Genomic DNA, 20520 nt, shown 5'->3' with positions numbered 1-20520 from the left:
CGCGATAGTAATTGGACGGGCTGATTAAAACATATGGAGGAATGTTGCTTTTAATGAGGTCTTGATGATAATGCTAACAGTTTGGGTAAAAAAATAATGATAGTGCCATCACAAATGCCTCACCCTCTGGCTTGAGTTCAATTACATGGCGTTATACTGTATGATGTGTTGACTGCCTTCCAGGCTCCATTATATGGTGATGGAGAGCAGATGAAGCAGAGATTCGCATCTGCCAGGGTTCACTCTGCCTGACACAGTTGCAGCAAAAACATACATCACCAGCCATTTGAAAGAGAAATATCCAACCTTGTGTTTGATTAAAAAATATAGTTACAATAAAAAACAATCACCCGTTTAAGTGTTACGTGAATGCTTGTTGCAATTTCAATTTGTGAGATATATACAACTGCAGTATATCATGTTTTATACATTTAGCTTCTGCAGCACTTAAGGATATTGCATGATTTCATGGTGAGAACTGTGAAAATTGACACGGACCTTTCAAAGCGAGGCTAACGCCACGTTTCTCCTCGTGCTGACTGGATAATGGCCAAAGTGAGACACAATAATGGTAGCCTGTGGTGGAATTCAATTTGGTGATTATTTTGTTATGATTATAATTACAGTATGTCCACATGGTAAATGGATTACATTTAACATAGTGCAGTTAAGAACCCTTACATCAGAGGCAAAAGAAATGACCTGACATTTCCATAATGGCCGACTGTAACTGCGCGAGTCGTTTTTTTCATTTATAGCCGCTGTCATTCTGGCTGCTCCTTCAGCATACAAATCCATTATTTCCCCTGGAAAACTCATAATTCATAAGCTCATTACAGAGGGTGTGAATTAAAGAGGCTGCACGCGTCCTTTGTGCAATTTCCTGATCAGGAGTGGCCTACTTTTGAAAGTCAAAAGCGTTTATTCTTCCAACTTCTACAGATTCTTGCAGTGACTTTGAAGGGACTTGGGTTTGTCCTCGTACAATGCAAAGTTCAGATCGCACAGAAATGCTTGTTCTCAGGGTTTCCTGCGCTTTCCACTTAGCCATGATGTGTCACACTGCTGCTATGAGCCAGGCTTTTGCGTGGCTCGGCCTTCTGCACAGTCCTGAGAGCACCATTTTATCATCACTTCATGCTCCTGCAGTTGGTCTCCATGAAAGAGTTGAGGAGGTTGAATATTCTCTTGCTGCCAGTAGGGGGCAGAAGAGATCCACATTCCATATTATGTGTAATCTAATGCCTCCTATCTAATTTGAGGCAGGAGGTGCAGCGGGGAGAACGCCTTTAAGCTCCACTGCCTCTATAGAACCAGATGCATGCAGGGAAGGTCTGCTGCTTCCAAGGTCAGCCATCTGAGGACCAGCACTGACCGCAGCCCCTCTCCTCTTCCACTGATGACCGCTGGACTAATTGGCCATGGGTTGCCTCTGCGATGCTGAAAATGAAACTGAAGTGAGATGACAGCCCCTCTGGACTATCTTAGATGCAGCTTTTTAAAGGTCCCATATGGCAATTGTCAGAGCCAGGGCTGTTTGAGGGGAACTCTCCATATCCTATTTCATTAGCCTTGTCTGCTGTTGTGGATGAGATGTAATGTGGTGGCAAAGTGCATCTCAACATCCCCTCTCTCCGGTGGTATAGCTGCCAGATCACCACTAGGGCAAATAAGCTTAGTCATGGATATTGAGTTTACTCCCTCACTCGCTTTTGTGTGTGCTGATTGATGGCGCGTAATCTATTAAGAGGATTTGGGCTAGTTTGAAATTGAGGGCAGAAGTGTCTCAGAATTAGCTTTCTTAATGTCAATTCGGCTCGAAAACTGCAGGAACAAGAGGTGAGGGCAACTTCAGTGGTGATCTGGGAAAACTCATTAGCCAGGAAAGCTGTTTAGATGCTACATAGAGTCTATGCTCATAGATAGGCATTTCAAAAAAAACCTTGAGGATGGATAACATGGAGATATCAACACACCATGGAAAAAAACAAGATATTTTATTACTGCCCAGCCTCAGCCCTTTATATAGAGAGCTGAAGAGAAACCGACCTTGAATCAATCATATCACATTTGTTATAATGCAAATTGCTAACACCCTTAACCACTGTGTATTCTTCTTTTGTAAAAGATATCTTGGTCTCAATGAGATTGGCTGAATAAATTGAGCTTATAAGCAATTTAAGGGTCATTTTCTGTCTTTCTGTTTCTCATGTTTTCATGTTATTTGAACTCCTTTTTGTTCAAAGAATGACATGGTAACATTACTGTGTAAAAATAAACTGTGTTTAAAAATGCTGTAATTGAAATAAAAATCCAATCTGTTGGTGAGACACACACAAAGTGAAAAGTTTGGTGTAATTGAGAATGATTCCACTTAAAGGGCAGGGTCACAATTTTTCATGTCCGTCTTAAAACAACAGAAGCCCAAATGAACACTGAGACAGGTTTTTCTTGCTGTAATCATTCCTCCTCTTCATACTGACCATTAGAAGATTATTTCATAATGCACTTACAATGTAAGTGATGGAGGACAAAATCCACAGTCGTCCTTTTGTGTAAAAAAATATCTAAAAGTTGATCTGAAGGTCATGTGAAGCTTCAGTTGTCCAAATGTTATTGTTTTTAGTGCCAAAGTCCCTTTTTTGTTACTATACTTCCACCACAGCTCAACAGGGAAACACACAGAGGTAATTTGATGCTAAAAAGACTGTAAATGTGTCAGATATCACTTGATATGACTAACTCAGACTGCTGAAGCTGAATAGAAGCTGATCATCTACTTTTAAATGACTGTGTGGACACACTGTGGATTTTGTCCTCCATCACTTCCATTGAAATCACATTAGAATGAGATCTTTTAATAGTCAGTATGAACAGGAGGAATGATTACAGAGAGGAAAACCTCTTTCATTGTTAATATGGACACCTGACTGCTGCTTTAAGACACACTTGACAAATTATGAACCTGCCCTTTAATGCTAACAATGAATGTAGCTAATGCTAAACTAATGCTAAAGATGATCTGTTTGACACTGAAGTTACTGTACTGTTACAGGTCTTATCCTGAACAGGCAAAGCGTTAAAACTGGTAGAAAATACCTTTTTACACATGCATAAAATTCAAATACTGAAATTAACACAAAAGACGTTTTAGGTTTTATTTCATTATATCCTCCTAACTCCCATCAAGTTAGGGGGGCAACAGTAGCATCAAGCTAAGAGGCTAAGCCTGCAGTTTAATGGTATGTGGCCATTCTGAATGATGTAGATATTGTAGATAGTAGTGATTATAGCTGAAAAGTATGACATTTGACTGTAGAAAAGAACACTGGTTGATACTAATATGGGGGAAAAAACAAGTTACAATGACATAATTATGCACACTGTCGCAATGCTAACATATCAGTGAAGTTTTGATCAGAATTTATTTGTATTCCAGCAAATGAAACATTGTTAAACTTTGCTTAAATGAAGAAGCACGGGCTGTAGTAGATGTTCACTTGTCTTATATGGATAGAAAACCCAGGAACACTTACATTTTTCAACATTGACTGGTGAAAGAAATGAAGTATAGAGGCTAGTGGATTAGCAGCTAGCCCGAAGCTAACACCAGATACTTCAGCTCTCTAATACCGGAGCTTGAGAAGCAAATGTATGTTAAATATTTTTTTCTACCAGAGGCAATAGAGGTGTATGGTTACTTTAATTTCTGCCAGTTTGACTGAGACAGAGCTATGTAAGAAATACTGGCCTTGTAACTTGAAGCTTGCCTTTTGGAAATTTACAAGAAAAATGGTGAGGGCCCTTTACAGAGAATTTATATCCGAAAACATTTTGAACAGACAAGTCTGAGAGAAGATTCATCTTTGTTGCTCTGTTTCTTATTGGATTTCACTTTGTTTTATGTGAAAGGGTTCTGAACTGTTGGCTTGCAAGAGTTTGGTGGCCATTTGATAAGAGAGAGCGGTAATGATTTGGTGGTGCAATTACCCCATAGGAGCGGGCAGCGGTGACAGCTGGGAAAGGACAAGAATGTGTGTTTCAGTGCGGACATGCTTAATGTCAGGCAGATGAAGAAGGAAGCACCCATCAATGCGGAGCTGAATTAGTTGTTATTTATGTTTTCATACCAACTTCTCTCCAACTTTTTAAGAGTCTTTCGGATACTTTATCTAATCTGTGGCAGAATCACAAGAGAAGAATCAATACTTTGATGATAAAACATTACAGTAAAACTAATGATTATAAAGTTTCTTTTTAAATTCCGTCTCAAGGTTCTTGCAGGCATAAAATGTGTCTTTCTGTCTTTCACGCTCTCATGCGTGTGCCATACTGTGCCATACAACCTCTATCATTTGTTCAATATAAACATTGTAGTTGGAAAGAAATCCAACTAAATTGCCTTTTTTTCCCCTTAATTACTCAGCCTGACATTGATGTTAGCTGGCAGGGGAAGGCTTATTTTCCCTCTACTAATTAGCAGAAACTGACAAACGTATATACATATATAAATACATACACCCAGCTGACATTGTTTTCAATCAATATGGTTCAGCAGCAGTTGCTAACATTACTTAACTTGTTTTCATGTCAATCAAAGAAATATACCATAATTAAAGTGTTGTTACATGTGTTAAAGGTGTTTTAATAGATTTTTTTGCCACTTGGGGGCAGCAGAACGACCTGTAAACACTTTGACTTATTATATGTATAATTAGCAAATAGTAGCCCAGCAGACAGGGATAAACATTAGCATTTATTTGGAGTCGTGCAAATTTAAGTGCAGTATTATTATAATGACTTTCCTTTTAGCTTTGTTTTTGCTCACTACTAACTCCTGAGGGAAATATCAGATCATTAGTTACTAAATGTTCCATTATGTTCACCAGCTAGTCGCTAGTAGCTAATGGGTTTGTGAGAGCTTTTTCACTGAAAACAGCTGGCTGACTATATGTAGAAACTATAAAGATGAGAGCAATGAGACACAACCAAAACAGGACAAGTTTAAGTTCTTAGTAAAACTAAAACAATTGCTGAGAAATGCGAAATTTCTCTGTAGAGTCAGCAGTTGGTTGATAATTCTCTGTGGATTTGAGCAGCCCCATCACATTAGACAGTCATTTAACCCAGTACTTATATAAATAGATAATTAATGCCAACGTTCAGCAACTTGTACAGCTTCATTTATTATATCCACACTTTTTTTCTGTTGATGTTTTTCAGGCTCAGGAAGACGACACCGATGTTACTAATCCTGTCTTTTAAATCCAAACTGCTGAAGAAAAAAAAAACCCCAAACAAACATTATTTCTGTCTTTTTGTTTTGTTACATCTCTCTTATTATAAAGTTGTATTGGTGGCCTACGCTGTTATAATGTGTACAGTTATTAGTGATTAGTTGCTGCTAAGAAATCACATTTTATTTAAAAACAATACCCATTAATTGACATGAAATCAAAAAGCTGATTATCACACGTTTCTATTTGAATTACTGGAAGAACAAAACCTGACAAAAAACTCTACTCACTTCTGTATTTATTCCCATTAGAGGACATCCATAATGAACATATTTAATCATGTACTAAATATCTTACCGGTAAACATTATGAATCTAAAAGTTAATCTTCGTACTTTGGATAACTTCTAGAAATGAACTCTACACTTTTACACATAGTAGATGCTTTATTGCATATTTAAGTGATATATTGGAACATTATGTTAAGATGAGTCTACTTTGATGTTAGTTGTGTATTTGGCGCTTACTAATATGACCCCTGTGGTACTAAACATATTCTTGAATAAAATATAATTCTACTCGATGTCAGAGGTCAGAGTCACCTTCATAACAACACCTGTGCCGCTGAGCTGGAAGGAGCCTGATGCCTTTTGTATATGTAAATTTAATTTAAATGGTTGCAAACACACTTATATGGCTTTAGCGTTGGTTCTGTGATTGAAGTGGATATACTATGCTTAATCAACTCAAAATTAAATGCACTCCATCTTTAATCACAATCCTTTTTCTTCCTCTATAAAAAGGAACATCTTCTTCCTTTAGCACTCCTACGAGGTAAGAAATTATTATTTCCAAATAATTTGTGCTATAAAACATTTTGATTACATAATTATTTTGATGGGAGGATGATTCTCATGTACTTGGTGAATCAGTCCATTTCTGTCATCCTCACAATTCAGCGCCAGACTCCTAACGCTATCCCATTCCAGTTTATGAGTGGATTATCAGTACTGTCACCAAGGCGTTAATGAAATGGGCGCTAACAATTCTGGGGATGTTTTTGTTATTAGTTATAGATCTGTTAATCAGGACTTTCACATTTTGTGGGAGATACAGATTTGTTTTCAGCCCAGAAACAGATAGCACAAATGATTGAATATGGTTGATTATGGGTGTTTTATAGTTGTTGAGACTATATGTTGGTCGGATGTTTGGATGTTACTGTACTGATCTCACTAGTGTTCTCTTGTTGAGTTATTAAACTGCTAAATTATCTTATTTGGTCATAAACACATTATCAGCAAATTATCTCTGAGCCATTTCTGCAGAAACATTTCACACCTACTTGCTTTTTGCTCAGATAGAATTGACTTTAGTATTTGACCAATCAGAATCAGCTGAACACACAAAAAAGCTCTTGCACACATGATTATAAAGACAATCTAGACCCTAAAACCTATACCCAAACTCAATTTACTCAATTTAAAGTCCACTTAACCCTCTGAGTGTCAATTGAGGTGTACTTTAGAGTTGTACTGTAATGAATAATCTAGTACAGAAATTAAATTCTAGTTTAATCGTTAAGTTAAGTCAAACCCTTTGCCACTTAGTTATACAATGTATGGAACACCATCAGGTATCTAGGTTGTCTATACTATAAACCATCAAGTCACACCCTACTATCTATTAAGACAAAAGAGGATATAAAAATACTGACTGAATCAAAAATGTTGGCTATTCTGATATCTGTGTAATTTCAATGTGATTGTTGCTTTTTGGTACTGGGATCCTTAACTGTTAAAAATGTCCAGCAAAGTAAATCAAGTATTTCAGAATGCCAAAAAGAGGATTCGGGGATTGTGTTTCAGGAATATGCTGAAGAAATTAACTGGATTAGAGGCAACAGTCTATTCCATAGCGATGATGTGTTTGAAAAGGCATGATATACGGTTTTGTTGTTAAAGCTGCAGTTGGTAAGTCTTATAAAAGTAAATTTTTGTCATATTTGCTAAGACTGTCACTATGTAAAGACAGCATTACATGAAACTAGTAATCTGTAAAAAAAAAAAAAAAAAAAAAAACAGGCTCATTTAGCCCCATCTATTGCTCCTACTGCAAATTGGCAAATTGCCAGAATCTACCACGACCGGACAAAGAGAACCAATCAGAGCCAGGATGGTGTCTGATGGAGTGTCTGACAGCTGTCAATCACTGCTCACGCACACAGCCCCCTCCCCCTTCCTCCTCAGCTCGGGAGAGTGGCTTCAGGAGCGTAGAGAAAGTAATGGTGCAGCAACAACCATCAGCGAGGACAAAACTACCGATACCTCCGTTACCAACAACAGCTTAAAGGAGTTAAAAAAGGACACTGTTTAGTGAGGAATTCATATTTTATGAAATAATTGGATTTAATAGGCATAATGGCAGCAGGCTTTAAAACCAAAGTGCAAGATGTCAATTTAAAGTGTACATCTTCAGTGTGCTTTTCATGATAAGGAATTATTGGGTGTAAAGGAATGAGAACAAACCGTGATCAGTCAACAAAATCATCAACATAGAAATGTTTCCAGAGCAGTTACTCATATGCTATACTTAGGTACCAAAAGTACAACCAGTTTAAATTACTTGTACAATAGCATACAAAAAAAAATCTGTAGTATTGATATCTAAACAAAAATTGTAAGCTCAAAAATATAGCAAACCAGTGTAAAAGTGACTGTCCTATTTACAGCAACACAGGCAGCACAATTAAAATTTAAGTCCAAATATATTAAGATGAACAGAAAACGCAACAAATATAAAAAACACAAACCCCACTTTGGACTAAATATTACAAACTTGCTTCAATTAAAGCAAATATAAACCCAAGTCATAACTATGCCTGTTGGTGCAAAGGATGTGAGGAGCACTCAACCAACTTTCATGTCTCTTAATCAGTAACAAGAGGTTCTTGGTCAGTCTCCCCAACAACCCTTAGCTGCAAACCAATCTCGAACTTGCTGGTTGCTCATTCTTGATTTCTTGCATAGAGTGTCAAGGTCTTTTTCATGTAGTGAGCCTGTTGAAAGGTAATATGTTACCAATGGTTGGATATTTGGGGTATCTGTACTAATGTATATCTGTAATATTTTTTGTACATTCCCTAACATACTTTTAAGTTGTTCAGCCTGTAAAAATGGATCATATTTTACAAACTGATCATGATTTATACAGACGGGTGACAATGAAATGGAATTAAAGGAAAGACCAACATAAAGCTTCAATGCTCCTTGGCATTGATTCTACAGTCTGTGAACTCTACTCATCATTCTTCTAAAAGATATTCCATCATTTGGTGTTTTGATGAGGGTGATGGAGAATACTGTCTAACACATTGGTCCACAAGCTCCCATAGGTGTTTTGGGTTGAGATCTGATGACTGTGATGGCCATAGCTTATGATTCACATCATTTTCAAACTCATCAAACCACTCAGTGACCCCTCATGCTCTATAGATGGGGACATTGTCATCCTGGGAGATACCACTCCCATCAGGATAGAAATGTTTCATCACAGGATAAAGGTGACCACTCAGAACATCTTTGTATTGATTTGCAGTGACCCTTCCCTCTAAAGGGACAAATGGACCCCAACCATGCCAGCAAAATGCCCCCCACAGCATAACAGAGCCACTGGATCCTCTCACTGTAGGGGTCAAGCATGCAGGCCTGTACCGATCGTTCCTTTAATGTGACACCAGTTTGTATACAAGGTATTATATAAGATAGAAGCAATGTCAAGTACCTAGTAGCTAAAGCTGTTAAACAACATAGTAAAAAAAAGTTCCCATAAAATGTAGTGAAGTAGAAGTATAAACTGTCATGTACTGAAATATATATTCGTATTTGAAATTATGAGACTGCACAAAAACACCTCAACATAATCAGGACTCAATGCTTTGTCCTGCCCCTGCACACATGTTTGTCATTCAGCTAATTAGGCAAGAAGGGCAGGATAAATTGCTACAGCTTCAATGTGCTTCTGATCATTCAGTCATGGTGACTCATCTCTACCTAGGTGTGATAATCTTGGCTGTTTTTGCAACAACTGTTGCTAATGCAGGTATTTTACTTACACACGCACGGATGTAGTAATTTGGCACTTTTTGCGTACTTGTGAAGGGTTTCATGTATGAAAACTTGTTTGCAGATATCCAAGTAGCTTGTGCAAAAGACTCTGTAAAAATCATATGGAAGATTGGGGCAGATTTGGTGCCAAACGCAGCTCGTCTCTTCCTTGGAAACTGCATGGCTTCTCATTTAGATGTTTTGCCCACTGGAGAGGGGGAAGTAGAGTTCAACTCCCCGTTTGCTGAGTGCAAATTTAAAAAACTGGTAAATGTTATTTATTTTAAACTTGTATGTTTTTTTACCCACTTAGTCTTAATAACCTGTCACTCATTTACAGCTGAAAGGAAAATTCCTCATCTATCAAAACGAACTGACTTACAGGCCACAGCCAAAGTCAAAACCTGCAGCCTTTAAGTATCCCATTGAGTGTGTTTATAAAAGGTAGAGTATATCTTTTTAACTGAAAATCCCATTTATTGCTGAAGTAAGGGATGAGGAAATTCCCAATTATATATTTCAGACCTGAAGGGTGGGTTCCTGCATTCCTAAACCCTGGATCAGGTGTTTCTGAAGGTCGGAGTGGCTTGGTATTCCGCATGGCACTCCTCAATGGTGAGTCTGCACGCTGCCAAAACTACAGAAAATACAACATGAAGATATTCCGAGACAAATTCAACCTGTTTATTTTCCCCTACAGCGCAATTAACATCCTTAGCAGAGACAAATGTTATCCCCCTGGGCTCGTTCATACCCATATGGGCCACAGTGGACCAGGTTAACCATCAGCCATTGTTGCTGCTGATGGAGGAATGTGTGGCAGCCACAACACCAGAGCTGCAGCCTAGCAGCCAGGTTTACCCCATCATTAACAATAAAGGGTAGGATTTCATATACTTGTTAGTTATTACAGTACTTGCTCCAGAAGATGGGCCTCGTTGCTAATATGTGAAATCTTAACTTTCTCCAGATGTCTTTTGGAAAGCGCAAAGGGGAATGCCAGATTCATCCCTCGGTACCACTCATCTTCACTCATCCTCTACATGCAGTCCTTCCATTTCCGTCTTGGAGAGCCAGTAAGAGAAATGTTCACTGCTAACTGCCCGTGTTTAAGTTTTTAAAGATGACATGTTTTGTGCTCTTCAGGTGTACATCCACTGCAAACTGGTCGCCTGGGATCCTGAATTTCTTGGTCAAGGCAAGAAAGCCTGCCAGTACTCAAAGGAAAATGGGAGGTAATCATGGTTTAGAAGAATTGTCTGACAGTTTGGAAAATATTCTAGTTTGCTTTCTTTTTCATGCCTGTATACTAATTGCCAATTGCCTCCTCTTAGTCAGGAGGTGATTAGCTTAGCATAAACATGGTAAGCAGAGGGGGGTGGCTAGCTTTCTGGAATGTAAAAAACAGGACGACAACTACCTGTAAAACAATAATTAGCATATCTCTTTAGTCATTAACTATCATGGCAACAATGATCACTGCACCCAGCTGCTCAGAGTAGTGTATCAACTTTGGGGAGAACCAAGATGGCTGTTTCTGGCTCTTGTGCTAGGCTAATTTCCTCCTGGCTCTAGCTCCATACTTAACACTCAGATGTGACAATGGTATCGAGCATGGATATAAATTTGGGTATGGACAGTAGTGCCACTGCCATTTTAATTCCATTGTTAGTGGTCAGGTTTATGCAGAGTTTCAAAGTTTTTCTGAAAAAAATGGGTTACATTGAGCTCAACTCACTAGAACAAGGCAAGAAAACATTTTCACCACATCCAAAAAGGTATTCTAACTTAAATCCACTACTGAACTTGGTTTTTTTTAGAAGCGACTAAAATTGTGTCAACACCAAGCTGATGATGGCTAACTTCCTTTGCTCTTTTCTCAGTTGGGAACTGCTGGATGACCCATCTCAGAGCGGCCTCTGTAGCTGCTGCGATTCAACCTGCACATCACGCTACAAAAGAGGAGTTGATCGGGGTATCAATTTTATGCCAACTTGGTTGATTTTTACTTTTTTTTTTATTTTTGAATGGTGCTTTCTCTTAAAATCCCTGCCATCGTTTTTGTTTTCCTTCAGCATCCCAGCACCTGAGTCACAATTCTGTGTTGGGACCCCTCATCATAGTGGATCCGTCAGACTCGAGGGCCCACAACACATCTGTGGGGTCTTTCACTGCAACTGAGTCTTGGGTATAATAAACCAATTAATTCTTCAGAAATGGGTTTTGAACACTGGACATAAGAACTGAAGTTCCTGATTATGTTTAACAGGATAAGATCAGTCTAAGCTGATTGGAGAATGGAGGGATCCTGTGCAGCAGAGGTGGCAGTAGCAGATGGCATCAGCATCTTAACTTACAAGACAGCTGAACATGACCTGGATTTAATGTGTCTGCAAAGTCATCTGAATGCAGTAGTAATGTCTCAGTGTGAGCCATCTTAAACATTTTGATGTACAAATAAACCTGGTGTAAACTCCTGTTCAGCTTTTTGTCATTATTTATTTTTTTTAAACTGACATTTCAGTTTCTCACTTTTCATGCATATTAATGTAATGCATGGTGCTTTACATAACAAACATTGCAGGGTTGGTGATACAGGTATTGGTCCTAGTGTAGTAAGAGATTCAGTTGACAATAGTCCCTCTTTATTATGAACTGAATTTCTCACTTCCATATGCAAGTTAGGGAATGTACTGTATCTAGTCACTGGTGCTATGAATCATGATTTTTTTTTTTTAGTGGGATTGCCCCGTTGTCTGTTCCCTTCAACCTGTTGAGCTTAGATTCTCCACCATTACATTTATCCAGTGATACAGCAGTTTTCCAATGTCTTAAAATGATTAGAGGCTGTAATCAAACCTACTGTAATAATGGACAAGATTTTACTTGTGATTTGTTCAGCTTCTGAAATTTCAGTCTTATGTTGACATCAAAGTGGCAAATAGATAGCTACCTGGTACTCTGCTCTTTCAGATGTTTTACTTGTGGTAGGTTTGTAAGGCTGTTCCAGCATTACCAAACTTGATCAATCCAACTCACTAACATTCTTTCATCCAAGTCATACAGTCTTAACATTTAACCTGATACTGTGTATTTATATGGCTAAAGTTGTCATTGTCTCAATTTACCACTAGTGTCTTGTTTTTTTGCTGGCAGTTTCAAGGCATGGCACATCATTAACTTTGAAATTGTGGTTCTACATTACTTGACATTGGCAAAAATAAGAATCTAAGTGTAAGTCACTAATTTATTAACACACTCTGTTTTGCCCTAATGTTTCCAGACCAGTCTTTGTGACTCAGATGCTATAGAGCAGCAGTTTTCAGAGTGGGATCTGGAATTCCAGGGAGCACCCAGCATAAAGGGGAATAATTTAGGTTCACTATAATCCCATATCTAACACAGCAAAAGAATGCGTGATCAATTTTATCATGGGTTACAAACATTTTCAGGAGCTCCTGGGACAAGAACTTATCAAATGTAGGTCTGTGGTCTAATTAGATTCAGTTTAGGGGTCCTTGAAATGAAAATGTTTGAGAACCACTGCTTTAGAGGATCCAGCCCCTGCATTGACACAACCATTCCCCCCCCCACTGAATACCAAATGCCTGTCTTTCACCTTTTCATGATTAATTATACTGAGATATACAGAAATATAAATTATATTAAATCAACATTGAAAATGCCTGTGTCAATGTGATTTATCCTATTAACCCCTGATTGTCACTCATATATGTGGTAAAGAATTAGCCTTGGGCCACTTTTGCATGCATTTGAATGGAGCTTTGAGGTTTTCAACATTGGTACATTGGTAGAGAAAAATATTACTTACTAGATTTACTATGGACTATACTTTTTATGTATGTGTAAAATGTTTCACTCTAATATATATATTTTTATAACAAAAAATAAGAATTCTTCTAAAAAATGTGATCATCATATGAAAATGAGATTGATCTTATATGTGGGATGTATAAATTGTCGCTCTACAAGCTCATTGTAATTGATTTGATGGCCTGTGCACCTGAGATTGCTGACACACTCCAGGTGAAAGAGGTTTTCTTAATTGACATTCACCCAGTGACAAACCAGCAGCAGTGCCAGTATTGAGTGTTCAGTCATGATGGCTTCTTTTTGGCAAGGTGCACTGCTTTTGAGCTTTGCAGCTGCCATTTCAGTGCATGCAGGTATAATATTGCATTACCAGAAAATTGAGTTTTAACAATCCTTAACTCAAACTGTGTACTGGTACAAACTTGACTTCTTGTTGTGACCCTTACAGACATGAAACTGGACTGCAGACCTGATTATATGTCCCTGGTGTGGACAGAAAGCAGAACCCAGGCTGACACTTCACTTGTCCGCCTGGGGTAACTGTTTGCCCACCAGCATCACAGCCAGGGAGGCAGTTTTTTCAACGTGGATTTCAATGATTGTAACTTCAGGAGACTGGTGAGTACACCACCTCTAACTGCTCACTCTAAGCTTTATTTTCTACAGTTTAGTAACAGTTGTTAATCGTGTAGGTCTCTGGGGATCAGCTGGTGTACACCAATGATCTGACCTATGAGTCTTCTCCCAATTACCAACGTACAATCCTTCACCCACCCAGTTGTCTGTGCCTTTTGAGAATAGGGTGTTCATACTGCTCTGATCGTATAAGGTAAATGTGGTCTTGTTCTACAGATGTATATTAAACCTAACCAACTGCTGAAATCTTTTTTTTTACTGTGCAGGCTGAAACACTGGTACCCACTCATCTATGACCCCGTGTTTTAATACATATGATCAAGGAGATCTAGTGTTCCACATGGGCTTATGAATGGTGGGTGCTCAGATAAAACATCACTCACAACTACAAAATTGCCATGACTACTAACCTAATCTTTCTACTTGCTGCTATAGATGACTTCTCAGGCCTGGCTACATCTACCAGTTTTCCTCTGGGATCCTTTATTCCTATCATGGCTAGTGTGGAGCAGAATCGCCACCAGCCATTGCTGCTGCTTCTTGAGGGAATGTGTAGCTGCAGCCTGAAGGCAATTTATACCTAATAATCACCAATAAGGGGTACTTTTGAAAATACAAGCATTAGTTAATGAAACAGTTTTTGTCCAGACATTAACAGTAACACTTACTGCTTTTTAAACATACAGATGCCTTGTGGACAGTAAGATGCTCAAAATTTGAAGACGCAGAAATCCACTTATCCCTTGAGGTTTGCATTTGGAGAGGTGAATGAACTCATTCTATACACTGAATGTTCTTTTGAGGAGCAAAATCAAATAGTGTCAACACTGGCATTATGGACTGATGCATACTGTATCTCAACTCAACAGGTGTTTATCCACTGCAAACTTGCTTGGGATCCCTCTGGTCTTGACAACACTAAAAAGGCCTGCCACTGTGATTCAGGCTTGTGATGACTGTTAAACATTGTAAACTACAACTCAATTTTTAAAGAGCCTCTTATTGGGGATACACTCTATCGGTGCTGTTGAGGAAGTCTGACCAGTTGTTGTATCCATAGTGCCAGACTCAGTTCTTAAGGAACTTGTACTACTCGAATCACAAGTAATTACCACATATAACACTCAGCTGGAAGCTGTTGGATGACCTTGCATATAGCAATCTATGTGACTGCTGTCACAGCTACAAGTCCAGAAAGATGAGTACAGCATCAGGTATCTGGTATCTGCTGTCCAAGTGTTAATTTTTTTACTTAACAGGGAAACAGGGATAAGCACAAACAGCAGTTATTGGGCCAGTCTTTGCCATGATTTTGTAAATATGTTATGGTCTTAAAGGGGTATAGGTCATAATTTCATAGCTCTATTTTTGGTCATTACAAGGGATAATGGTGGGATTATTTCAAACAACCTAAATGCAAATCAGTTTCAAACATGTCAGCAGATTGTTTGTGAAAATGTGCCAAAGGAGCTTCATTCTCTCAGACTTAATGACCCTGTATGTCATTATCTGGTCAAAAATAACAAGTGAATTTAGCAAAAAACCAACTAACAAATGCTTTTGTAGCTAACAGAAGCCATAAATTAGCATTGTTGACAAAGAACTTTGACCATGGACCGGGAGAGGCGAGGGACATTGAGTCCGAGTGGGCCATGTTCCGTGCCTCCATTGTCAAGGCGGCCGACCGGTCTTGTGGCTGCAAGGTGGTCGGTGCCTGTCGTGGCGGCAATACCCGAACCCGCTGGTGGACACCGGCGGTGAGGGATGCCGTCAAGCTGAAGGAGTCCTATAGGGCCTTTTTGGCCTGTAGGTCGCTGAGGTGGTCAAGAAGCTCGAGAGAGAGAGAGAGAGAGAGAGAATTGTGCAGCTTAGTTGTGTATCATGCTAGGCTACTAGCTACTCATTAATTTTACAGCTTGGCGGCATCATGCCTTCAGTGTGCATTCTCTCTTGAAGTCCCATCCCTATGACTGCCCTTTATTCTTATATTCTTTATATATATACTTTATGTATGTTAATCCTTATCATTTAATAAATACTTTCATTGATTTCACTTTGTTTTTGGGTCTTTTTTTTTTTTTATACCTCCACAGTAGTCTAGTTCTCTCTAGAGGGTGGGGATTTCAACATGCAGCATTTCTTGATGTTTATTTGTAAAGGGAAATCTTGCACCTTTTTTTTATTGCAAATAGATGTCACTTTTATAATAGGAATATTACTAATATAATACAATAATTTGAATTATTACTTGTTTAAACTAAACATGTAATAATTTAAATTCTTTTATATTAGTCATATTCCTATTATTAAAGTACATATATCTCATGTTGCCATTCTGTATGCTGAGTTTTAGTAGCCCATATATTGATTTAACATAAAAACCTTGTGCATGTGTGTATTTATTGCACCTATCTGTTCTGTTTAATGTTAATTTCATATGAAAACCCATGGTTATAATTACATAAATACATCTCTGTACAGGGGGGGATTTTAACATGCAGCCTTTCTTGATGTATATTTGTAAAGGGAAATCTTGTACCTATTTTAGAACATTCTATTTTTTAGAACATAGTTCCGCCAGTGCGGACGTTCGACTCCATTAGCCAGCAGCACGGATGAGACATCTAGTGTTCTATATATATATATATATATATATATATATATATATATATATATATATATCTATGGTCAGAACTAGTTTAATGTCTTTCTACAGCAGCCATATTTGTTATTTACACCTGTGCTTTTCCTGTTTTGAAAACTCAATGTCTGCAATGAAAACAGCCTGTTCACATACTGGTACACTACATGGCCAAAAGTATGTGGACACCTAAATATTACAACCATATGACTGCTGACCATCTCAGTCCAAAAATGTGGGCACTTAAATGCTGCCACAAGAGTGCAGATTTTGCAAACCTATAGGGATTTTCTTGCATTCAGCCACAAGAGTATTAAGTGTAAAAATGTGGAAGCACAGTGGAGCATCTGCAAAAACCCAGAGAAATAGCTCCTAGCAAATGTTTCCCATGATTTTTTCGGGTGAGTATTATTAGCTCGTACCTTTACTCTCGTGGAGAGGGCACTCACAATCTGTCTGATAACTACCATCTGTCATCAAGTGCATCTGTGGATTCAAATAAACCCCAGGAATCTTAGGAAGCACTTGTACCAAACTGCACAGCACCTCTATACTCTGGATGAAACCATCCAAAAGTCACGCTGAGGTCTGAAGATTAGTATAATCAGCAGGACAATGAACTCATTTAAAATCAGGAGCAAACTAGTTTATAGTGTTGTCAGGATCCGCCGGCATGTGTCACGAGTTTCCCAGAGACCTGGGAATGGTTCTCACACAGGAGCATAACAGGCTGTGAGAGGCTCTGCTGAAGGCTTTGCTGTGGATATACAGTCATGAATATTTCATGCTTCATACCTTTTACTTTTACTGGTCTCTGTCGGCGCAGCCCGACGGTTACCTTTCCCTTGCCACATGCAAAGCGCAGATACACAAGAGGGAGGTGTTTGACAGTTTGTTTGTTTAGGGACATCATAAGGACAATCCAGCCTGCCTCAGCATGACTGTAATACATGAAAAGCCACAGTAGCGGTGCAGAGAGGGCGATTCCGGCAAGTTGGCATGCTGTTTATCAGCAATAAAAAGGCAAATATGAGGTTCTCAACCAGAGAGTCACGAAGACACAGAAACAGATGCTGTACAGACAAAGGATTCATGTATGTCTGAGTGTCCGCCTCCAGCTTTCTCATGTGTTTGGGAAGGTGAAAGGAGAGGAATACTACATGCTGAGCTCAGCGGGGTGCGAGCTGAGCTTCCAAGACAATTCTTAGGTGTTTGCATGCTTCGAAACCCGCAACTTATTTAAGAAAAGATGACACGGTACGTCAAAGGTTCAGATCACACTTCCAGTTACAGGTGGTGTTTTCAAATCTTTGATGTGTGGAGGCTTTGCACATGTGCAGTAGCTTGACATCTAATTAATGAACATTGGCTTCGTATGCACCATCTGTGCATGAGAAACCAGTCCTGTTAGACATATAAACGTAACATATGTTGCATTCATGTCATATGGGCACACATGTTCATGTTTGTTTGAAGTCATGATTGGCTAAACACTATTTCTGAGGTGTTTGGCAGGCCTTGGTCACCCCCCAAGTAGCATTTTTGGTTTGAATGTGTGATTCACTAAAGATCAAACACTTTGGAGTTCATATGAGATAATGTGGCTTGTTTTATAGGGGATTAATTCACATTTGGCTTACACACCTGAGATCTAATGAGGATGTTGGTTGTTCAGAGAGCTGCTGCAACAAACAGTGCTAGCATTAGCATAGCAGTAAGTTTCAGGTTATGATGGCCATACTGTACACTTGAGTGACTGGATGTTACTAGTCAGCAGATAAGCAAACAGCTGCTGAATGAGACGGTTATTGTGAGGCATAAATTAGGTTACACAATGAAGTAAAACATCTGTGCCCTGCCTGAACTAATGCAATTTTCCATTTTAGCATGTGGGACCCATGTTCTTGATATTGACCGGGCTGGAGCCTACATCCACAATATAACCTACTAGTGGCGGATTTAGGCGCACTCATTTGAATGTCTTCTTTTTTTAATGTCACGTGTGGATCAATTCACCTTTTTTCAGTGGGCGCCCTCTTCTAGTTTGTGAATTAACTAAGTTTGTGATCTCAGTCAGAAAACAAGAGATGGGGAGAGGAGCAAGGGGAAGGCTGACCTGAGGTAGGGGGGAATCTAGCGCACCTAATTTTGTATTGAAGTATACTGATGCAAAAAGTAAAATTAGTCACACTAAAAATAAAACACAATTTATAAGTGTGTTGTTCTATTTGTGTATTTGTGTGATATAGGATTTGTCCAATTTACTTTTATTTCTGTGTTTTTTATTAGCAATATGTTATAATCCACTTTAATTTGATTCTTTGTTTTATTTATATTTATGTACTAGAATTGTTTCTAATCTTCTTACTATATTTTTGGTATCTGGGATTGTTATGATTGTATATGATTTTGTTTGTTATGGTTGCAATATCTGTCTATCTATATGAATATATATATATGGGGGGGCACTGAAAGGGGGTTCACCCAGGGTACCATAGAAGCTAGAGCCGCCACTGATTGAAATTTATTTATTTGGATAAACCCCTTGAGATGCATCATCTTCCTAAACAAAAAAAAAAATCAGACTGAAGAGAAGATTGAATTTGTGGTGTGTCAGGCTGGGATGTATATATGACGGTGTCATCAGCATAAAGTTACATATCACAACTGCTTGACATTATATTAAATGTGTAAGTGTAGAATGTAGTACAAAGACAAGAGATTATGTTTTGAAGCACAAAAAGCTAGCAGCTCTGTAAACAAAACCCTGTTGTTGTCAGTGGCAACTGCCGTACAATAAACTACTCTTATGAGACTGAAAATCGTTGTTTTTATTCTTCGGAGCCGTAAAAAGATATAGAAAATGGTTCTTTTAAGGTAAGCACTTTCACTTTCAATGGAAAAGTTTTTTCTAGTTGAAGCTTACTGGTTCTTATTTGTTATCTCTTTCAAGTTGATTGCACTGAGAGCTCTGATTTGACACACCTGTTCTAGTTACTATAAATGTCAGGTGACATTTATAGCAAGTGATTTTTGGATTTTTACCCCTGAAGAAGTCACTTTTCTGAAATGCTAATCATGAGATTAGCATCAGAGTTATAAGTGTCTGGTTTTAGCTTTTACCAAGAAGTTTGGCAGACCTGGGACTTAGTTTCTCGCCTTGCCCTGTCAGCAGTGTTGCTGTATTCCCAGATCTCAGCAATTCATTTGGTGAGTACAAGCTTATTATTACTGGGAGGATGATGGCCAAAACTACTTAAAAAATAAAAAATAAAAAAAATTGAATGGACTGGAATCATCCTTTAAACTGATGAATGACATTTCCTTGCAGTGTTTATCTGGTGAAAAAGAGAGGAATAGTGTAAGATAGTCATATTTACCACATGAGACTTGCAATGAAAAGTATTTCTGCACATTTTACCAGCTGCTCGGTGACATGACAGTTCATTTCATGCAGGGGACTCACATTCACCATCTTCCCCTTCCATTCTGAATGCAGCACAAGGCAGCAGATGAGCAGATGTCATCTCTTTGTCCAGCCATATATCCTTTTTGCATGCACCCCCCCCCCCTCATTAATAATTTCCCTGTGATGATGCAGAAGGCCTTAATCATGAGAGAGGGTGCGAGCAACAGATTGTGGTTGATGGGTGGCGTGTCTGCTGAGATGTGGGTGGAGGAGACAGTAATGGCACAGACAGCTCGTCAGCAGATGGTTGGTGATATAGAGCTTCAGATAGGTTAATTGGCCTGATAAGCAAAAAATGTGTTGGATTTGGCACTCTGTCTGCAACTGGCTGATATTTCCTTCACATGGTCACCATTTATCTTTCAACACTGAGAACCTGCAGATGAGCTTTCCTCTGTATGCTCAAGTGAGAACCAAACTATCTGAGCTGCGCCTCCCTTCTGTCTAGTAACAGGTGAGTCATTTTTACAAGCAGGCACCATTCAAAAAAGGGAACAGATTTAGCCCATGGCATGAATCACTTATGTTAGTGGAAGGTTTTTCTGTTTCTGTGTGCAACCCTGTAACATGTTTATACAGTAATAATTTGCTACCAGAT

General features: G+C 38.7%; 1 protein-coding gene and 1 pseudogene across 1 annotated transcript; both read left to right on the top strand.

Annotated features, from left to right (window-relative positions):
• Positions 1-9270: 9270 nt before the first annotated feature.
• LOC133978778 (zona pellucida sperm-binding protein 3-like) lies at positions 9271-12730 on the top strand. Its single transcript, XM_062417090.1, has 10 exons — positions 9271-9337; positions 9425-9609; positions 9683-9786; positions 9866-9957; positions 10043-10223; positions 10313-10418; positions 10489-10577; positions 11226-11317; positions 11418-11530; positions 12626-12730. Exons 1-10 carry the CDS (start codon positions 9271-9273, stop codon positions 12728-12730), a joined length of 1134 nt encoding a protein of 377 aa, XP_062273074.1.
• A 732-nt stretch (positions 12731-13462) lies between these two features.
• LOC133978777 (uncharacterized) lies at positions 13463-16431 on the top strand (annotated as a pseudogene).
• Positions 16432-20520: the final 4089 nt, after the last annotated feature.

The sequence above is a fragment of the Scomber scombrus genome, chromosome 4, assembly GCF_963691925.1.
Source record: "Scomber scombrus chromosome 4, fScoSco1.1, whole genome shotgun sequence".
NCBI lineage: Eukaryota > Metazoa > Chordata > Actinopteri > Scombriformes > Scombridae > Scomber > Scomber scombrus.
This window is presented reverse-complemented; position numbering and strand designations above follow the sequence as displayed.